This window comes from Eucalyptus grandis, chromosome 8, assembly GCF_016545825.1.
Source record: "Eucalyptus grandis isolate ANBG69807.140 chromosome 8, ASM1654582v1, whole genome shotgun sequence".
Lineage (NCBI taxonomy): Eukaryota > Viridiplantae > Streptophyta > Magnoliopsida > Myrtales > Myrtaceae > Eucalyptus > Eucalyptus grandis.
The window spans coordinates 72,997,991-73,020,834 of record NC_052619.1 but is presented as its reverse complement, the minus strand read 5'-3'; the positions used below and the strand labels follow the sequence as shown (position 1 = coordinate 73,020,834).

Here is a 22,844-nt window from a genome sequence, read left to right as displayed (position 1 = left end):
TATAATATATTTAATCTTTTTCCAATATTTGGCTTGCAGTTGGTTGGTTGCACCATATTTGTTAGAATATTTAAATAATAAATCATATATTCATCTAACAATCGAAACTTTTAGAACAATTGATAATGGTCAATAAGATCTTAAGTGGTATCAAAGTTTGAAAATCTTGAGTTTGAGCCTTCTCAACTCCCATTTGCCTTCCCAATTACATATTTCCACACATTAGGTTCGGGCTAAAGGTTAGCCTACCCTTGGAGGGAGTGTTAAATGGTCCCACAAAATATCACAATGGGGTCAAACTGATTCAAGCTTACATTATACATACATTATACAATCGAAAGGAAACATCCAAGTTTCTACAATTGAAGATTGCTATTCATACATGTTGTTTGTGTATGTAAAGCATGCTTACATACTTTTCTTCTTGGGATAAAGACATTGGAAGTCATAAAACTTGTAACAAAAGTATAATTGAATCCTAACATTTTTAAAAAGTGCAATTAAGTCATAAAACCTGTAACCAAAATACAATTAAGTTTTAAAAATTTTAAAAAGTATAATCAAGTCCTAAAATTTATCAAATTAATCCAATTAAGTTCTTTCATTGATTACATTCTTTGAAAGTTTAAGGACTATTGAAGTTTAAGGACTTGATTGCACTTTTAGAAAAGTTTTTGTCATTGACTACACTTTTTAAAAGTTTTAGGACTCAATTACAATTTTGTGATAAGTTTTAGGACTGTATTGTACTTTTTAAAAGTTTGAAAACTCAATTGTATTTTCATGACAAGTTTTAGAATTCCTGTGAACTTATTTCTGCCTTTCCTTTTTCTTTTCTAGTTTGAAATAGTCCAATTCAGATTGGATATACCAAGCCAGATTGTTCTTAACCTTGATCATCAAATTAAGTCGAATTCAGCTACATTGTTTTTTCTGTGTTCTCACTTCACATCTAACACGCCAAACAAAAAGACAATGAAGTGAAAGCCACTGAACTCATAAAAAAATGTTGGACTATGGATTTATGTGCTTGAAACTATCCGTGCTCATAATTTGTACCTTTTTTTCTTCTTTTTTTCAAGTGACTACCATGTCCTTTCTTTGAGAAGGACAAGTTGAAATGAAAAAGAAAATGGATTTTGTTTTTTTATGGCTGTTGAATACTGTGTTGGGAACCATAAATGTCAATAAAACAGAAAGGCAATGGATAGGTGAGTTGAGAAATAATAATGCCGGAGAGAAAATGATGAAATTTTATGTGTGTATCTATATATATTAATAAAGAATATATCGGTCTATTTACACGCTTCATCAGATAACTATTTTAAGATAACATCTTAATCAAGATAAGCACAATTAAAAATAGATATATACGGAGTAAACATGTGATATGGGTGTGGTATACACGCAATCTTAAGAGATAAGATAATTAATAGAGTTATCAAAATACCTCTAACAATGGAAATAATTCTCAAGAAATCCCTAATTATTTCTAACAATGTGAAAGGAGTAGGGAATATTGTATTGTTTTTTTTTTTTTTTTTTTGGTTGTATTGTTTAACTATGACAACAAAAGAGAGAGAGAGAGAGAGAGAGAGAGAGAGAGAGAAGGATAATCATATTAATTGGGAGGATTTGGTGAAAGGTTGACCAAGTGAATATCCTAATAGTATCATGCGTTCCTACGGGCAAGCCCTTGCATTAAAAACTGTCCAGCCATTCCGTGGCTAGGTGGAAGAAATATCCAGGCTTTTACAATGGAAGATTGTTATTCATACGTGTCGTTTGCGTATATAAAGCTGGAGGTTGATCGACAACAGACCCATCCGAAGAGCTTCTTTATGAGCATGCTTGGATACTTTTCTTTTTCTTTTCCCCTTCAAATTTGAAATATTCTAGTTCAGATAAAATACACCAACCCGAATTGCTCTTGACCTTGACCATCAAATTAAGTCGAATTCAGCTACACTGTATTTGTTATGTTCACACTATGTAAAACAAAAAACACAATGACGTGAAAGCTAATGAACTCAGATAAAAATTCTGAATCATGAAAATACGCGTTAAAAAACTATATTTTCCATGATCATATTTTTGCCTTTTGTTTTTCCATATGACTATTGTGTCCTCTCCTCGAGTAGGACAAGTTGGAATATAAAGGAAAATGGATTTTTTTTTTCTTATGACAATTGAATACTGTGTTGGAGAATCATAAATGTCAACAAAACAAAAAGGTAACAGATACGTTAATTAAGAAATAATAATGCGGAAGCAAGAATGATGAAATTTTATATGTATTGCAATGTGTATATATATATATTAATATTCGACCAAAAAATGTATATGTTAATAAAAAAATACATCAATCTATTTATCAATTTTAGTAGATAACTATTCTAAGATAATATCTCAATCAATATATGCACAATTAAGGAGAAATACACATGCAATAGTAATATACGTATAATCTTGAGAGATATGAATAATCAATAGAATTAGCAAAATATCCTAATAATGAAAATTATTTTTTGAAAAATCCTTAATTTTCTATAACAACGTGGGAGGGAATCATTGATTTTTACAGCATGATCAGGAAAACAAGAAATAACATATTAATTGGGAGGATTTGGGGAAGGGCTGACGTTGTGAATTTTCTAATAGTATCATACATACACTAAAAGTGAGAGACCGAATTGACCTTCTCTTGCATCATCATTTTTTTTTTTTTAATTTAAACTCTATTCAAAAAGTAAGGAACGGTGATCCCTAGATTACGCCAACGAGATGCTACCCTAGATTTGGAAAGTTCCACTTCTATGAACGAGATTTTGAAGGATTTTGCATTCTGGGTTGCACCAAACATGCGAAAGGATTTTTTTACGATCTAGAGAATATTTAAAGGATTTTTTATCTCACTTTATCTTATCCTATCTCAATCCAAATCTGGGGGACAAATCGCAGCCTTATATTATATTCTATAGTTTACGGGGCATTTTGTCCAACTAATATTACCCAATTTCCTATCTCACTTTCCTTAGACGTATGAGGACATAGTAAACCTCCGCGTTGAAGAAAATTCTTCTAATCTTTTGTTTTTTATTTTCTCTTACGAGATATCTGAACTTTTGACTCGTCTATCTGTGCAATTATATGCAAACTGTCCACGGAACACTGAATTTAATCCTGAGGTTAATCTCTAATATTACATGAACGCAATGCAGGAGCAATTCACATGGGTGAATGAATGCCATTAGAGAGATGAAGAATCGGTGGCTGCAATCCTGGGCTCCATGTTACGTGCGACACATCTTCTTTGACTTTTCAGTATCTGGTAAAAAATGAAGATCATTTCGGTGGTCCAGAAAGAATCCTTGTTTCTCAGTACGAATTGGACAACACTAGGGAGGGAAAGTTGCTCTTGCATAGAAGATAAATCTCCAAGCACCTCCTTCTCGTTCGTTTTCATTCTTTAGAAAAGTAAAGTAGCCAAAATGGCCTGACAATTCATGCTTGAATCGGCTTTTGTCCGTGTCCGAGCGCGTCAGCTTTTTTTCAAGAATTACCGGTTTCTCTCGAACCAGAAACTCAAATATTGTTAGGAGCCCCTAGAACGAGCTTACAAGGGAAGATAAAACTAAATAAGCATAACCAGGCAGATAATTGAGAACGGGTGTAGCGAAAACGCCATCCTAGGTGTGGTAAAAAGCATTACCTAACAGAAATTACTAATCCCCGATAGGAGAACAACTCGACATAAGAAATTCTGGTAGGTATGTAGAAACGCAAGAATGATATAAAGCCTCTTAGTCATCATTCACAGAGGCTGTTTAAAAAAAAAAGTATCTCACCCTTCGTTTCACCTAAGAACATAAAGAATGATACCCTTTGCTTCCTAGAACGCATCGCCAGAGTCATTTAAGAGGCGAGTTTTGCCACCTGAAACACAAGGTTAACTTGTGAGATAAAAAGCCCAAAGATATGTTGTTTCCTCCTCTCCATAAGACAATCATGCCGGCAAAAGAAAAGTGCCCTCACTGACACAATCGGTTCAACTGTTTAAGTTTCGCAGTCAAGTAGCATTTTGAGTTGTGTGTAAAAAGGTGCCGGATGATTGTAGTAAGTATTACATGTTGCACATACATGCACAAGGAATGACACAGAAGAATGTGATTGGATGCATATTTTTAAGCTAACATATTCCAAATTCTACAATATTTTAATTGGATCAAAGGGGTCATAAGTTCAATCCCTCTGCCACAGTCCAAGCACAAACCATCTTAAGTTTTGTCATTCCATTAGATTGACACCCATTTAACAAAATCAATTCAGTAGTGCATTACCTCAGCCGTCAGTAACCGTGTTTGAGTGGCATAGAGCAAATAGTCAAGTCGTGATGGACCGTGATGTTCATGTGCCAGGAGCAGCATCAAAAGAATGGAGAACTTCCTCCAACATCACCCTTGTTTGGGTGTCAAGTGGGCTCTCCGGCTTGTCTGAATGAGCAATATTTAAGAGATAGAGCTTCTTTGAGGTCACAAACGCAGCCGAAAAGATCCTTTTCATCCCTCCCCTGGTGCTGTCCAATTTGTACTCAAACTCGTATACTTGCAAGCCTCCCTGGCCCGATCTCTCAGCCACTCCAATCACTTCAGCATCTTTTGTACTTTCCTGTTTGGAGAAAAACAGTTTAAAGCAAATGGTAGCACCAAGCCAAAGCCAAAACTTATCAACACATCACTTATAGGTTTACAGCCAAAGAGCCTAAAGACGTGAATCAAGCCAATTTGAAAGTCATCATCATGAAATATGATATAGGAATGAAAGTCTTGGAAATGCAGTTGAGTGCACATTATATGTTTAATTTTATGATTAAATGAAATAACTACGACCATACCAACACATTTGATAGTAGAACACTGAATGCAGCTGAACCAGAGTTTTGGTTCTGTTTCCTCTTAAATAATTTGGGGTTTAGATCCATAAAACGTTCAAATTAATGGATCCATGTCAGACCAATAATTGGTGCGCCACGAAGCCAGGTTGACCTGTGACTTTAAGCAAGAGGATCTCTCTCTCTCTCTCACTGCGTCGATCATCTCTGATGTACAGCATAGACTATTGAGGTCATTATTTACTCACAAATGAGTTCATCATCTTGATTAAGATATGAAGCTAACATTTCCAGCCTTTTGAGTAAGAAATTCATACTGTCACCATGCATACGAAGGAATAATTCTTCAGCACTGCAGAAAGACACTTCACTTCAATGTTTCCCCTCAATAAGACAGCTCCAAGACACAATTCTCAGCAACTCTACCAAGAACCAAATTATCTACCAAATAATCGATTGCCCCAAAACATAAGAGGCTTCGGACGCCGTACTGTTAAGATATTCCACATTCAGAACCAAGCAATCGATTGAAGAAGCACCTACTTTGCGCTTTTCAGCTTGTATGAGCTTGTCCACGACAAACTGAGGACTCCCGAATTCGCCAAGGCTGGCAAGACGAACTGGACTCACCACCACTCCCACATTGTTGCTCCCCTTGGTTGGCTCCTCAAACAGCACCGTCGCCCCTGCTTTATCCACCTTCAATTACAACAACAAAAATCAACCCCAATACTGCTCAAAAAAATACTCGGACAGCCACAGCATTCTTGCACGTCCGGCATTCTTACTACATCATAAATTGTTACATAAAAAGGGTACCTTAACCCAAGAAGAAGGTTTGAGGAGAGTGAAGCCCTCCTTGGAGTCTGTGTACCTCTCCAGCTCCACTTCTTGTCGCAACGTCGCCGCCGAGGCGCTTGGGCCGCACCCATTTAGCAGGACCGCAAGAATCGACAGGTTCGCCTCCCTCTTGCTCAAACGAAGCGCTGGCAGCAAGAACCGGTCGCCCTCGTGAGGAAAGCCCGAAACTCGGGCGCGAGGGCCGTGATTCTGAGTCGGAACGCGAGGCGCGGCGATCGGAGATGAGGAATTGGACTCGAGAGAGCGATGGTCGGAGAGGGCCAAGCAAGTTCGGAGAGCCATGGCCGTCGGAGCGGAGGATAAACGGCGCAGACAGTGACATCATCGCTGAGTCAGTCGAGGGATGATGGGCTTCACTCGTGTGCTCTGTAAAGTGGATAACCTCTTGCCTACTTTTTTTTTTTTTTTTTTTTTTTCAAGGGTTTTCTGGCTGCTTTTTTTTTAATTATTATTTTAATTAATTTGTTTACTTTCTTGAGACGGAAATGTAAATTAAAAGCATTTTTTTAGACCGATCTCAAGAATTCCACCTCTCCCATTCATCATGACGGGTCTCGCGCAATCACATCTCCAAAGGGTGCAAACACTCCCACTAAAAATTAAATGTACTCTCTAATTGAAAATTAAGATATACGCCATTAATGAAATATGATGAGAAAGCCGATGATTATAATCTTCGAATAGAGGGTTTATAACACTGCTCATGTAATTGATTTTTTATGCATTAAGGTACAGTAGAATTAACTCTTCTCCTTACTAACTAGGAACATGAAAGAAAAGATTATACGAAAAGAAAAATCACACATGATATGTTTAATTCACTAGAAGTCACTATTTATTATACAAACACCTTGATATTGCCCTTGTTGTTGACCCAAATGAATACATGGTTAGGACACCCGGGATTTGCAGGGAGGATTCGGTACATTATTTTCTTGCTCTCATCCAATTGTGGGCACTTTAACGATATTGCTCTTGTTGTTGACCCAAATGAATACATGGTTATGGCAAATATCGAGAGAGCGAGAGGTTCTCTCCAGTTGTATCACGCCGGTCACCTGCTTATTCTCATTCTTGACTATTAGCTTCGCTTTAGCCCCATTTACTCCCACCAACTCTAGCCAACTGGATTTATTTATTGTCTCTACAAATTCCAAAAGCATATTAATGTCAATGCACCATTGTGGGGATGCATTACCGCCGATGCTTGTATCCCAAACCATTTGAAATTTGCTCATATCATGAAGAAAGGGAGCCGCAAAATTAAGTTAGGCTTGCGTGCAACACAGCATGCTGGGTAAGTGCATCCACCGTCGTCACATTGCAGGTAAGGCCCTTTCGACGTACTTACAAATTAGATGAAAGATATGTATTACATGGCAGCCACCCCCAATATATGATACCCATTCGGACGATGTATAATAACTATGTTACCATTATTGAGAAGTTTAGATGAAATTCTCTCAATATCTAAATCAAGAAGAAAATCTATGAGTTTTAATGACTCCTAATTATAGTCGAGATGATTCTATTCTTTAAAAACAAAGAATAGATAGATTGGGGGGGAGAGACTGTATATGACTAAATCCACTTATTACGTCAATGGTTTCCATATTTGCACTGCTCCCTTTGGCTTGGTTATTTTCCTTTTTATGGTTTCTGGTGAAAATAAACTTATCTTTTTGGAAAATAGAAACTAGTATCTCCTTTATCACTGCTTTTATAACAGCTTATATGTTTTTCGTCCCTCCTCTTTCGAAGCTTGCTTTCTTGGTATATATTTTATTTTTGGTAAATACCACGAAAAACCTTAAATTGAAAAACTAATTTTTAGACAATAAAAATTTAAACTAGTACATCCGTGATCAATTTATCCCAAATGACCATAAAAAAAATTCAAACTAATATATTTATGACAAATTTACTACAAAATAATTTTTCTAACCATCAAAAACCAAAAACTTGTATATTTATGACAAATATATCCTACGTTAAATTGGATAATACCATAAAAAAATCACAAAACTGATATAAATGTGATAAACAGAGAGTAAAATCTTAAACTGGTACACCAGTCAGTTATGTCATCCAATTCAGTAATTTAATTAACAGAAATTAACAAAAGGTAAATTTATTACAAATATATATGTAAATTTATTAAAGGTATACCAGTTTAGATTTTTTGTGGCAACAAAATTAGGTTGGATAAATTTATCATAGGTATATCAATTTGTGATTTTTCATGGTATTGACTCTTTATTTTTATTTTTCATTCCATTAGTCTAAAAAAATAAACCCAATCTCTTTATCTATTATGTCAAAAAATTTGCGTTCTTTTTCTTTAGAATTGGAGAAACACTTTTACAAGGAACACATGGGCACGGCTCCTTGAAATGAAGGAGAGGAGATGGAAGCACAAGGAAGAGGCCAATTCTACTGGCTAGCCAGCAACAGCATGAGCTCACTGGGCTTGGCATTACGTACGTACAAGCAGAGATGTATTCAAGATTAGGCCAATTCTACTCTACCGTAGATCCCCAGCCACAAATACAAATTCGAATACGGGGCCAAATTTGCTGTAAAGCCGTGATTTCCTCAGATTTCTACAAATGTTACTTCCTTGCAATAAAATTACCCATCTACAAATATTTTGAAAGTTACTTTAGGGCATATAAACAGTTTGATCAGTTTTCTTTGTCACAAAGTAAGTTAATTTATATCGAGGGAAATGAAGCATTTAAGCTGTTCGGAGGACTTTGTTGCTAACTTCCTTTAAATTCTGTTGGAAAACAGAACAGGTTCGCATTTTCCATGTCCAACGTATCTCAAAAGCAATCACCATAGCTAAGTATCTTGCTGGATTCTCCAAACCTAAATCTTACAAGTCCAAAGGAAATGAGTGGAGAACGGATCACCACCACGATGAAGATGAGGAAGGCGAATTTATCTGTGGTCAAAAAGGTCAACGGGAAAGATCATAGGGAGAAAGTCCTTCCAAAAAACCCAACCAAAGATGGAACTAACCTCAAAGTGACTTTCACAAACAAAGGGAGAAAGAAGCCTCCACCATCCCCTTACTTCTTTTGTGATGGTCCCATTGGTCCCAAGATTGCCCAAAAAAGAACAAACTCACGACATTGCTCGCCATAGAAGAGGAGGAACCAAAATAGGAGAAGAGAGAAGTGCGACTTGGAACTATAAAGATTCTTGACTTCATAAAGACTCAAGCTCCGCCTACGAAACCTCCAAGTACAAGTCTATCATTTGTGGACATCAAGGTTAGTAACACAAAACTCTATGCCTTGGTTGACACGGGTGCATCAAACATATTCTTGTCAAGTGAAGCTGCAAAGAGTTTGGAACTTCTAGTGGAGCCAACCAAACATCGATTTAAAGAGGTCAACTTAGATGATCTACTAGCTGTTGGCATTACTAGGAACATGGAACTACACATTAGTAATTGGAAGAACAAATTTTCTATCAAGGTAATTTCCTTAATGAATATGATCTTATCTTGGGTTTAGAATTCTTTGATAGTGCAAATGTCATGATCGACATGAGAACCAAGTCAATCATTATCACTAACCCAAAATGCCCATTAGTGGTACCAATGATTTTTGGATTGATGGAGACCAAGAGCATCTCCAAGATACAACTTGTGGATTGAGAAGCTCGCAGTTGAGTCTAGAATGAAGCCACAACATTCAGAGGAGCCAAAGGTGGAGTTGGGGCAATCTACACCAACCCAAATTGAGATGCCAATCCACGTGCTTTTTCCGGAAGTGAAGAACTTGTTGAGTAACATGGAAATGGCCAAGCCGAAAAAAGAGTTGCTTTGGAAATGAGTTGGGATTCAAGAGCCGTGTAGCCATCAAGTTGAGAAAGGAAAATCAAGTGGATGGAAATGGAAGAATCGCCAACATTCAAGGAAACCGACGATATGAGAAGCAAACAACTCCGAGATGAGAGCACCAAAGGTGTTGCTCAATTAGGTGGGGGAGAATGTCATAGTCCCAAGGTTCTCAAGATTTGATGTACTAAGAAATGATCATAGGAAAAGAAATAAGCCTTGACTTACTTCTTCAAAATTTATAGTTATATTCAAGATTTTTTTTTTTTAATATAACAGCATAGATGGTAGCCTTGTATTTAATAGGATAGATTGTAGTTGGGGCATTAATAATTGAAAGACCTCATGTATATATATAGGGGTGTTCTCCCCTAATTTGTATCATCTAACATTTGAGCAATAGAAGTATATTCTCACCCAAAAGTCTCTCCTTAAACACTTTCTCTTTACAATCCAAGTGGGCTAGTGAGTGAGTGATCATTCCTTGAGAAAAAAGCTTAACTCAGGCACCCCCAACTAACCAAAAGGAGCCTAAGTGCCACACAGTTTCGATCTTAAGCATCGGCCTGTGACAGAGGCGTGACGGCAAGCTGCGGGGAGAGAGAGAGATGGGTGTTATTGTTTTTGGTGGGAACTTGGATTAGAAATTCTGAGGACAAAAGGGTTGGATGAACATGTATTGTGATCCTAGTGTGAAGACAACAAATGTGACTTGCAGGAGACAGAAAATTTGCATATGAGATAGAGGATCAGCACCCTTGAAATTACGCACCCAGCAACTGACTTTCATTTCTCAGTTCATGTCAGAATTAGTTCCGCAGCCTCTCATGTCCAACAAGTCTTAAATTTGGCTCCCGCATATGTTTCTTTGACATTGTACACCACTTGACTAGGGATTAACTGTCAATCGAGTGTTATATTACAATAGAGCAAGATTTCATACGGCGCCAGGGACTGATATAAGTATGTTAAGCCCTGGCAAACAACAACAATCTTTTATGTACGGATTATCATGTTGATGATAAAACTTGATTTGATGCAACGAGATGAAATTCTATACGGAAAATTTCAAAAAAGGACCTAAAGTGCCATCTTTTTTCTCAAATAATGGCTTGAAATGGAATTTGTTTCGAATAAAAACCTAAAGTGGCTTTGGTTGTTTCAAATAAGGGTCTGAAATGACTTTGATTGTTTTAAATAAGAACCTGACTTCACCAATTGCGCACTAGCTAAATTTTCCAATCAATCAAGGGTATTTTCGTTGTTTGGCATTTTTCCCTTTTTTTTCTTTTTTCTAATTGGTTCTTCTTCTTCCTTTTCACCAGCTACTGGCGATGTCCACAGAGGGTTGGGCGAGGGTCACCCCACCAGCGAGGGCCACCCATGCCGGCCATAGGCAAGGGACAGCCTCGCCTAAGCATGACGACCTTCGCCCGAGGGCCATCCACGAGGCCAACCCTCGCCGGCCGCTCAAAAGGGCCTTGTTGACACCTAAATTTTGGCGACCCATTTAGACATTTAAAAAATTAGGGTTAATTTTATCCCTGAAAAATAAAATCACATGGCATATAGTTTAGGAACATTTTTGTTTATTTTATTGGACCAACGGCGAGTGCAACATTTTTCACATATTCCGTTCAGATTCTTCACACATTTAGGCAATATACACAAAATGATATATTTTCAAGCAAAAAGGAAAATTTTGGATGGGATATTTGATAAATACAAAATGTAATATTACGCGGGGTGCAACGATATATTCGGTGGTATTTTGCATGAGCAAAATTAGAAAGTAAAATATACCACGAAGATCCAATTTTTTGGCTTATAAAAGGCACCGCGTACGGACAAAGTTGAAAAAGAGGCCACGCATTTGAGACATTCGGTCATATCGAAGGGGAACAAATTCGAGAGAAAAGCACGAGAGAAGGGGTCCTTTCCGTGGGAAAAAAAGAGCAAAGGGTGAAAAAGTGAGTGGAGAGAGGAAAAGTAGAAAAAAAGAAAAAAAAGAAAAGAAAAGCCCCCCCTTGCGCGATCGTTCATCTTCCCCAGCAGGGGGCCTTCGCCGCCCCGTCGCCGTCGAACCCCGCCGTCGCCGTCGCCGATCTCCGTCCGCGAGCGCTCGAGCCGCGGCCCCGACGACCCGCCGCCTTGCGCCGAGCCCCGGGCCTCGAGCCACGCCGCCGCCTCGGCCCGACCCGCCGCCTCCGCCTCACCTCTCGCTGCGCACCCGCAACAGAAGCCCCGGACGCCGCGCCAATCCCCGCGTTGCAACCCTCCTCTGAGATCTATCCCGCCGTCGATCCCAAGCCACCGATGACCTAGAGCCGCAGCTTGAGCCGAGATCCAGCCGTTGGAGTCCCTCCGCCTGCAAATCCGAGGTCCCCGACGACGAAGGCCCGAACCCGGCTCGAGGCTTCCCTTTCACCGGTGCCGAGCCTCGTTGAAGACCCACATCCGACGCCGCCCTTGCTCCGCCGCGACGCTCGCCCCGATCCGGTTCTCTCACCGGACGCCGCGCCCAATAGCCCGATCCGGAGGCCGAGCTCCTCATCGCAGCCACTAGAGGCCTCCCGCCGTCCCCGCAGCGCCCCGCCGCTAAAGCCCGTGATCCGAGCGCCCGACGCAGCCCCGCGACGCAGCCCGTGCCGCCCGACGCCGCCTCCGCTTCGCCTCCCGGCCCGAGAAGACCCGCGACGCTCCCGCTGCCTCGCCGCCGACACGCCGCTCCGGAGCCTCGCCGGAACCCTAGCCGATGATTCCCCCTCGCCGGACCGGCCACGGCTTTGTTTTTCTTTTTCTTTTTTAAAAAAAGAAAAAAAAAAAAAGAAAACAAAAGAAAATTTAGGTATTTTCTTTATCTTATTTTTGTTTTATTATTTTTGCTATTTTATTTTATCTTTTTAGTGTAATTATTCCTTTAATGTGAAATTGAAATTCCATGATATGAAATTGCAACTAGTGATTGTCAGTCCGATTTTCAAGCTAGAAATCCGACTCGCAATTACTTTAAAAAATTGCCAATCCGATCTCCCGCTCGAGATCCGATTTGTGATTTATGTGAAATTGGCCAACCCGATCTCATGCGCGAGATATGGTTCATCGATTTGGAAATCAATATGGCTTGATTTGCTGTTGTGTTACTTAAATTAGTTTTCTTTAAAAAAATCAAAAAATGTAGTTTTAGGGTTTGCATGTTCATAATAGGTATTTTATTTCGAATTTTCAAAAATAAAAAAATCAAATCAATTAATTTAGGTTACTAGTTTTTTTTTAATTTGGATTGCATGTTTAATTATTTGGCAATTATTAATTTCGAAATTTAAAAAAAGGGAAAAAAGGAAAAACACAAAAAAAAAAGTCATTATGCATATGTCATGTAGAATTAGGGCATTCTTTGCACGTCATTGCATGCTAAGATTGCATATTATAGGTTTAGATAATTTCTCCTAAATAAATTGCATGCTTATTAGGAAAATAAAAATCATGTGCACGTCATATAGAATTAGTTTCATACAATGCACGTCATTTAGTGATTTTTGTTAGATGCATTTAATTAGAAATTGCCTGTCATTAGAATTAGGTCATTAGATTAATTTAGATTGCATATTTAAATGTTGCATTTCTTTAATTTCGAATCTCATAGAAAATAAAAAAAAAATTATTTTTAGAATAAATCATCTCATGCTTAGGATAGACTACATGCTTAGTTATGTCATATTGTTTAGGTCATATAGCTAAGTCATGTTGCCATGTCATATCATTTCATGTTAAATTAGTGGCATGCATTGCATAAAGCATGATTTTCATTAATTAAGTGAAAACAAAACAAAAATTGCGTGTTAATTAGAAACCATATCTAGGGTTGTTGATGTAGATTTTAATTTAACATTGCAGATGCTTTCGTTTCTATGAGGTAAGTCCTGCAATTTATTTTTGCTTTACTTGAGTGTTAAATTGGTGGTTTGCGCACCTGCATGGTCACCTCACATGTTAGGAATTAAAATCAATCCAAACTCCTTGCCAAACATTTTTCAAAATTAAAGAATGGTACCGAAAGGGCATTAGAGAAATCTAGTGTAACCAAGTCCCCGTACCCATAGTCTCTGGTTCATAGAAGTAAAGTAAAATCTCCCATTACTTTACTTGGGTTTCTAATCGACCCATAAAAAAATAGATTAGTGGCGACTCCTAATTAAAAATTTGCATGTTAACAATTCAAACCTAAGTCGCGAATTGGTATGGGCTTGGGAGAGCCCGAGTTAAGTCTAGGCTTAACAATCCATTAGCCAAACCCTAGGTGGTTCAAACCCGACGAAAAATTGGTCGCGACAGCTTGGCGACTCCGCTGGGGACTTGAATTAAAACTCTTAGTGGACTTAGGCCAATTTTTCTTTTCTTTTGAAAAATTTTTTGTTTGGCAGCGAGGATTCCAGTACGTCCTAACATTTAAGGTGTTAAATGTTCTTGCAGATGGGAGATATAAGGGGAAGTGTTTTGCTAACCTTTGTTTTGCAGGAGATGTAGGAATGTATGTTTTATTTTCAAGCTATTGAAGTGTTGTTTGATATAAACTTGCTGTGCATGCCTTGCATTTGCACTACACTATTGCACACACAACCCGCCGCCGGACCTAGGCCGCATTAGGATCATCTAGGATGGTGTTGAGATGGATGCCACTCCGACCGCATGCTCACGGTACGAGTCGCCCATCTCAATCTCGAAGTTTTTTTCATGGTGTCGAGAGTACCCACCTCGATCCGCATGCTCGCGACTCGGGTCGGCTCTTTGACTAAGCCGGAGTCATGAAAACCCGACATAGTCCACAAGCTCGTGGCTAGTCTGATCATCCTTGTGGCTCCACCTTGATAAGCCTTATAGATTAAAAATCGAGCCACTTATCATGCGCATGTCTATGTGATTGCCATTAATTTTCCTTGGTGAAGTAAGTCTTCTTCTCTATACTATGCAATTTATTTTGGTCCATCCATGACAATCTAGGTTAGTCCATGATCTAATTCATTTGTCAATTAGAAATGAAATGAAAATTGCCATGCAATGGATCATTTGAAAAAAAAAAAAAAAAAAAAAACTTTGGAGAATTTGTTTTCAATTCATGTTTAGAAATTTGGTCTTACTAGGATATCCATTTTTTAGCATTTTTTTCTTGCAAATTTTTCTGCATAAAAAAAATGAAAATCAAATAAAAAAAAATGAAAAGAAATCGATTAGATCATTGTCATGGATTGACTCTCCATTTATACCTCATGCTTACATGTTCCCATTTATTCCTTTAGGTGATTATGGGGCACTCCCGCTCACCCATCCGTACACGGCCAAGGCTAAAATGGTGGATCAAAACAATGCTGGACCGTATCATTGACAATATGAACATAGCGAATTGCACACCACCAAAGTCAAGTCGATGAATTGTTTGCTACTATAGCTTTTCTCATCAAACAAAAGGGCTGCCATGACATAGATATTCTATCTTCAATGAGAAACTGCGACTCGAAGAAGAAAGTCAAAAGAACTTTTGAATCGTCTCATTTTCCTGAGGTAGCTGAATTTGATGCCACCATGAAGAGACTAGTGACTTATCTAGAAGGAAGAATCTCTAACCTCGAGGACTCATCACAAGATCAAGGAGGGTGAAGAACTCAAGCATACATGATTCATGGTCTTAAATAGATCGCTTTCCTTATTTAATTATGGGCATGTTCGGTTGCACATTCCCCCACGTGGGAATTTTATTGCATTTTAGGAATTGTTTTTGCTTTCTAGGAATTTTTTTGACTTCTTCTCTTTTTTAGGGGTTAGGAATCATATTTTCCATTCCAATAATGTAATTCATTTGATTCTATTCAATAAAATTACAATTTTATTTCAAATTTTTGAGGGCATGACGGGGTACTCCAAACTAGCCCGGTGACGATATCCAACAATGAAAAAAAATATCATCCATGGAGAAATTCTAAGGGTTGGGCTTCTTCATGCTTCCTCATCAAAAAAAAAAAAATCCAAAAAAAAAAAAAAAAAAGATCATTTTTCAAACATTTCAAAAAAAGCATGCATTAGATTACCCTTGTTTAATTTTCTAACTTATTTACTTCATGTCTCGAGCATAACAGAGCATTACTTTTCTTGACCCGATGATTTGAACATACCTCCAAAGGAAAATAGATGTGGGGCAATTGGATCAATTGTTACTTGTGAAGTTTCTCCCAAGAGTTAATGTCGGCCTTTACATCTTATACTTTACTTTAAATATCCATCTTGAAGGGCCAAACAAAGTGTGTTCCATTTCCAAAGTGTGATGTGAATTTTCATTCTGTGCCCATTAAATGAGGGGAACAAGTTAAAAGAGAATCATCCATCTTTGATGAAATGGATACATCTGCGTTTTGAACATAAATCAATTTTGGAGATTGACACTTTGTTCTTTTCCTTGCAAATGACGAATTGGGACACTATGGATTCTAGTAGTGACATGACTGAGACAAAATCTCGATCCAAGCCAAAATGGTTATGCAATTTGAATTTACTTTGATGATGCATAGTATCCTATTCATGCACATTGTTCTCTTGTACGGGGGCAAAAGCAAGAACATTGAATCAAAGATATTTTCATCAAATCAATTAATTTGTATTTTCAATCCAAGGACATCCATTGCTGAGACAGTCCCTTCGTGGGACATTTCATTGAATGAATGCTTGCAATCATGTTTTCATACTTATAAGAGAATTTTTTTTAGTATGGTAAACTGTTTGTTTGAAGCCACAAAAGCTTTTCATGCTTAAAGTTGTTGAACTCTTTTAAAGAAAATTTTTTACATTTAGCTCACCAATTTCATGTGGAGATTTATCAAGATAGACAACTCAATGGAGTGACATTAATGTTTAAGAATGCTAAATGAGACGTATCGGGATGATGAAAGGCAAGCCCTATCCTATACAGAGTCCCCTACTTATACACTTGATACACTTGTGAGATGAATGTAGGAAGTTCCATATCCGTGAGGTAAAGAGTTCTCTCGCGAAAGGTACGATAACCGAAATGATGAGGGGCAATTCATTTCTCTATTCTAAACACTACATATGATCCATTGCTTAACCCCTTTGAGCTCCATACACTTGTGAAAATTCTTTCAAATTATCCCTGTCAAGAATCACCCCACATTGGGGCAAATTGGAGGTAAGATAGCACCATAAAGTGAAGAAAATGGATTGAAATTTTCTTGCTTTCACTTGCATCAATTTTCAAGTCATGATATTACAATGAATTCATATGGTAATTTAAGTGCCTTAGGATGATGAAGGACATTTTTTTCTCTATCCTACATGCTTATATCCTTTGCATAGCCCACTTGAGCCTACAATTTCATTTCTTTTTAAACCTAGTTGGTGATTATCCCCCACACTGGGGCAATGCAAAAGGCAGATGAAGACCCTTGAAAGTTCGAGTGTCATTATTTTACGCATGCATAGAAATCAAAATAGAACTAAGGGGCATGAAAAAGCAGTGTGCCGGGTAAAAGCAAGGCCAATGCCCATGAAAAAAAGTGAAAAAAAAATGAATAAGAACTTGGGGCATGAAAAGCAGTGTGCCTGGTAAAAGCAAGGCCAATGCCCATAGATGAAAAAAGAGAGTCAAGATAAGGTGACTATCAATTGTAGAAGGTTGAATCCCAATGGAGCAATACTCAAAGAACTCAAAAGTTGAGTTTTTACAATCAATGGGGCATTTCATGAAGACAATCCCCGATGATGAAAAAGAAAACTGGTGACAATGCCAAGATGATCACCAACTTTCACCCTTTACACACATTTTGAGCCTAATGATCCTTTCATTTCTCAACCCATGAACATAACCTATGTTACGTTCCTTTACAAAGTCTCTTCAGATTATGGCACTTGAATTAACATAGGGGTTCACATGTTTTATGCATTGCTTGAAAAGTGCGAGCAAGATTATTTCTTTCTCATTTTGCGGGGTTCTTGACTTGTAAACCCGGAGATGATTAAAGAATTGTTCTTTTTCAATAGCCTTGACTCAAAGAGTCCCTTTGTTAAGCCAATGATCAAGCCCACATTACGGTCCCTATCAAAGACCTCTCAAATTGGTAAGGTCGTACCGCTTGCGAAAACTTGGACCCTTGTTAGTATGATGATAGTGAGATGGAGTGATTCTCATAAAATAGCCTCTAAATGAGAGTGAGTGAAAGTCCTTTCTAAATGAAGGTCTCTCATTTAACATTTTAAAGAAATCCATGTCATGAGTGAAGATTGTCTTGAATGATAATTCTCTCAAGTGGAAATTTGGGTGATGCAAAGGTCATTATGCATGAACCCGATTGAATTAATGAGAATTTCACTGAATTTTGAAATGTGCATTCTAGAGTAGCTCAAATTGTCTATCTCTTTGATGAATGCATATCGGTTTTGCTCTAAATCATGTCTGACAAGTAATTCAAGTTCCTTTCAGAATGTTTCATGATATTAGCAGATGAGAAACCTCCACCATGAGGTAAAAGACCTCCACTGGATATCTAAATTCCAAAAGACATATCCCTAAGAATCAGAGATATCACCAGGTAAGTATATCTGTACCATACTCTAAAATACTTGTCATTGTGCAGGTATTCTCTCTCAAGTGCATTAACACTTGACTTGGTCAAGCTATCCAGTTATATCGACCTGGCGTGCTTTCATAGCCCAGAGTCATTTTCATCGACTCGGTGTGCTTCCGTAGCCCAATGTCCTTTTAATGAGACACGGCGTGCTTTTGTAGCCCATAGTTCCTTTATATCGACACCGGCGTGCTTTGTAGCCCGAGTCCCCTTCATTTCTTTTATCAACCTAGCGTGCTTTTGTAGCCTGAGTCTTTACACCGACACTCAATGGAGTTGTCCCCAAAAGATTTTTCCTTCGAATTCAATCGATTAAGGCGACCGAAGAATGGTTCGGGTCCCGGTCGGATGATTTCTACCGCAAGGTTGGGCGACCGAAGAATGGTTCGGGTCCTAGCCAAGCAAAACCTCAATCTAGGCGACCGTAGAATGGTACGGGTCCTAGACAACATTTATTGCTCTAATAGGCGACCGTAGAATGGTACGGATCCTGCAAAAGCAATTTCCTCATTCAGGCGACTGTAGAATGGTACGGGTCTTGGAAAAATAATTTTCTTCGTCGAGGCGACCGTAGAATGGTACAAGTCCTTGACAACACCTATTCTTTATTCAGGCGACCGTAGAATGGTATCCTGGAAATGAATCCCCGTTTAGGAAAATGAGAATCATTGTTTAGACAAAACCTTTCTCGTGACCGTAGAATGGTACGGGTCCTAGGAAAGCAGTTCCTTACAAAACATTTCTGCCGTATTGGACGACCGTAGAATGGTATGGGTCCTGAGAAAGCAGCTCCTTTCTGCCATACTGGACGACCGTAGAATGGTACGGGTCCTAGGAAAGCAGCATCTTCACAAAGTCATGTTACTATTCTAGGCGACTGTAGAATGGTACGGGTCCTGAACAGGTAACACTCACTACCTCGAATTACTTTATCCTCCTCGAAGGTGAGTTATCCCAGGTAGGTTTATCTATCATTTGCATTAGTGTTTCCATGCATCATATAAATTGCATTAAAAAATGGAATTCACGTTCCAACAAAAAATCATTCATTGCATGAGTATGACCAAAATTTAGGTTTCAATTTGTCTTTGAAGGCAACCATTGAGAGCTCACCTTCAAAAGGGGCAGCTGTTGACACCTAAATTTTGGCGACCCATTTATAATTTTTAAAAAATTAGTTAATTTTATCCCTAAAAAAAATAAAATCACATGGCATATAGTTTAGGAAAATTTTTGTTTATTTTATTGGACCAACGGCGAGTTTTTTTTATATTTTGTTAAGAATTTTCACACATTTAGGCAATATACACAAAATGATATTTTTCAAGCAAAAAGGAAAATTTTGGATGGGATATTTGATAAATACAAAAATATCGCGCGGGTGAAATAATATATTCAATGGAATTTTACATGAACAAAATTAGAAAGTAAAATATACCAAAGATCCATTTTTTTGGCTTATAAAAGGCACCGCGTACGGACAAAGTTGAAAAAAAGAGGCCACGCATTTGAGACATTTCATATCGGGGGAAAAATTCAGAGAGAAAAGCAAAGGGGGTCCTTTCCGTCGGTAAAAAAAAAGCAAAGGGTGAAAAAGTGGAGAGAGGAAAAGTAGAAAAAAAGAAAAAAGAAAAAAGAAAAGCCCCCCCTTGCGCGACTGTTCATCTTCCCGCAGGGGGGCCTTCGCCGCCCCGTCGCCGTCGCCGATCCCGTCCATGTCGCGCTCGAGATCTCCGTCCGGTCTCGAGCCGCGAGCCCCGACGACTGCGCGCCCCCAACGCCGAGCCCCCGAGCCTCGACGACACGCGCAGCCTCCGCCCCGCCGCCTCCGCCTCACCTCTCGCCGCGCCGCAACAGAAGCCCCCGGATGCCGCGCCAATCCCTGCCGTTGCAACCCTCCTCTGCAGATCTATCTCCGCCGTCAGACCCCAAGCCACCGATGACCTAGAGCCGCAGCTGAGCCAAGATCTAGCCGCTGGAGTCCCTCCGCCTACAAATCCGAGGTCCCCGATGACAGAAGGCCCGAACCCAACTCGACGCTTCCCTTTCACCGGTGCCGAGCCTTGTTGAAGACCCACATCGACGCCGCCCTTGCTCCTCGCCGTGACGCTCGCCCCGATCCGGTTCTCTCACTGGACGCCGCGCCCAACAGCCCGATCCGATGCCGGAGCTCCTCATCGCAGCCACTAGAGGCCTCCCGCCGTCCCTGCGCGCCCCCGCCGGGAAGCCCGTGATCCGAGCGCCCGACGCCCCCCCGCGACGCAGCCCGTGCCGCCCGACGCGCCTCCGCTTCGCCTCCCGGCCCGAGCGGACCCGCGACGCTCCCTCGCCGCCTCGCCGCCGACACGCCGCTCCGAGCCTCGCCGAACCCTAGCCGGTGATTCCCCCCGGACCGGCCACGGCTTTGTTTTTCTTTTTCTTTTTCAGAAAAAAAAAAAGAAAAAAAAAAGAAAATTTAGGTATTTTCTTTATCTTATTTTTGTTTTATTATTTTTGCTATTTTATTTTATCTTTTTAGTGTAATTATTCCTTTAATGTGAAATTGAAATTCCATGATATGAAATTGCAAATTAGTGATTGTCGATCCGATTTTCAAGCTAGAAATCCGACTCGCAATTACTTTAAAAAATTGCCAATCCGATCTCCCGCTCGAGATCCGATTTGTGATTTATGTGAAATTGGCCAACCCGATCTCATGCTCGAGATATGGTTCGTCGATTTGGAAATCAATATGGCTTGATTTGCTGTGGTGTTACTTAAATTAGTTTTCTTTAAAAAAAAATCAAAAAATGTAGTTTTAGGGTTTGCATGTTCATAATAGAATTTTATTTCGAATTTTCAAAAAAAAAAAATCAAATCAATTAATTTAGGTTGCTAGTTCTTTTTTTAATTTGGATTGCATGTTTAATTATTTGGCAATTATTAATTTCGAAATTTAAAAAAAGGGAAAAAAGGAAAAACACAAAAAAAAAAGTCATTATGCATATGTCATGTAGAATTAGGGCATTCTTTGCACGTCATTGCATGCTAAGATTGCATATTATAGGTTTAGATAATTTCTCCTAAATAGATTGCATGCTTATTAGGAAAATAAAAATCATGTGCACGTCATATAGAATTAGTTTCATACAATGCAAGTCATTTAGTGATTTTTGTTAGATGCATTTAATTAGAAATTGTCCTGTCATTAGAATTAGGTCATTAGATTAATTTAGATTGCATATTTAAATGTTGCATTTCTTTAATTTCGAATCTCATGAAAATAAAAAAAATTATTATTTAGAATAAATCATCTCATGCTTAGGATAGACTACATGCTTAGTTATGTCATATTGTTTAGGTCATATAGCTAAGTCATGTTGCCATGTCATATCATTTCATGTTAAATTAGTGGCATGCATTGCATAAAGCATGATTCTCATTAATTAAGTGAAAACAAAACAAAAATTGCGTGTTAATTAGAAACCATATCTAGGGTTGTTGATGTAGATTTTAATTTAACATTGCGCAGATGCTTTCGTTGCTTTGAGGTAAATCCTGCAATTTATTTTTGCTTTACTTGAGTGTTAAATTGGTGGTTTGCGCACCTGCATGAACACCTCACATGTTAGGGAATTAGTTTAAAATCAATCAAACTCCTTGCCAAACATTTTTCAAAATTAAAAGAATGGTACCGAAAGGGCATTAGAGAAATCTAGTGTAACCAAGTCCCCGTACCCATAATCTCGATTCGTAGGAAGTAAAAAATAATTCTCCCATTACTTTACTTGGGTTTCTAATCGACCCACCAAAAATAGATTAGTGGCGACTCCTAATTAAAAAAAATTGCATGTTAACAATTCAAACCTAAGTCGCGAATTGGTATGGGCTTGGGAGAGCCCGAGTTAAGTCTTAGGCTTAACAATCCATTAGCCAAACCTAGGTGGTTCAAACCCGAAAAAATTAGGTCGCGACAGGCCTGCAAGCCCTTGCCTAGGGCCGGCCTCGCAGATGACCCCCCACCTCGCCCCTATGGCTGGTGTGGGTGCCCTCGCCAACGAGGGTGACCCTCGCCCAACCCTCTATGGGCATCATTGGTGGCCAGCCAAAGAAAAAGAACTAGCAACAAAAAGAAAATGAAAGAAAAAAGGGAAAAAGAAAGGGACAAACGACGAAAATACCCTTGATCACCAGAAAGTCATAACCACTTCAGGCTCTTATTTAAAATAAACATAACTACTTCAGGTCCTTAGTTAAAATAACATCCACTTTAGGCCCTTATTTGAGAAAGTGATGGCACTTCATGTTCTTATTTGAAACAAAATCCACTTTGGATCCTTATTTGAGAAAAAAATATGGCACTTTGGATCTCTTTTTGGAATTTTCCCAATTCTGCAGCTACATCGCCTCTCAAACTTTCTTACCGATGGACCAAAGATGCATGAGGAACTGTTGAGTGACGTGAAGACAGGAAATATAGGTCTGTGCTTTGAACAAATTCGAGCTTTAATGTTTTTTCAGAATGTTAACAAAGCGGTTATGGCTGGCACTAAGAAAGTATCAAGTACGAATGCTCCTGACATATGACATATGCCTGAGGCAGAACACGAATGGAAGTTTTTCCACGCGGAGA

The 22,844-nt window shown here is 38.9% G+C and overlaps 1 protein-coding gene across 1 annotated transcript; it reads right to left on the bottom strand.

Annotated features, from left to right (window-relative positions):
- Window positions 1–3,639: 3,639 nt before the first annotated feature.
- On the bottom strand, window positions 3,640–6,122 carry LOC104416005 (psbP domain-containing protein 2, chloroplastic). Its single transcript, XM_010027451.3, has 4 exons — window positions 5,711–6,122; window positions 5,435–5,590; window positions 4,341–4,668; window positions 3,640–3,936 (listed from the first exon to the last, which is right to left on the bottom strand). Exons 1-3 carry the CDS (start codon window positions 6,032–6,034, stop codon window positions 4,408–4,410), a joined length of 741 nt encoding a protein of 246 aa, XP_010025753.1. The 5' UTR covers window positions 6,035–6,122; the 3' UTR covers window positions 3,640–3,936; window positions 4,341–4,407.
- Between the last annotated feature and the right edge of the window lie 16,722 nt (window positions 6,123–22,844).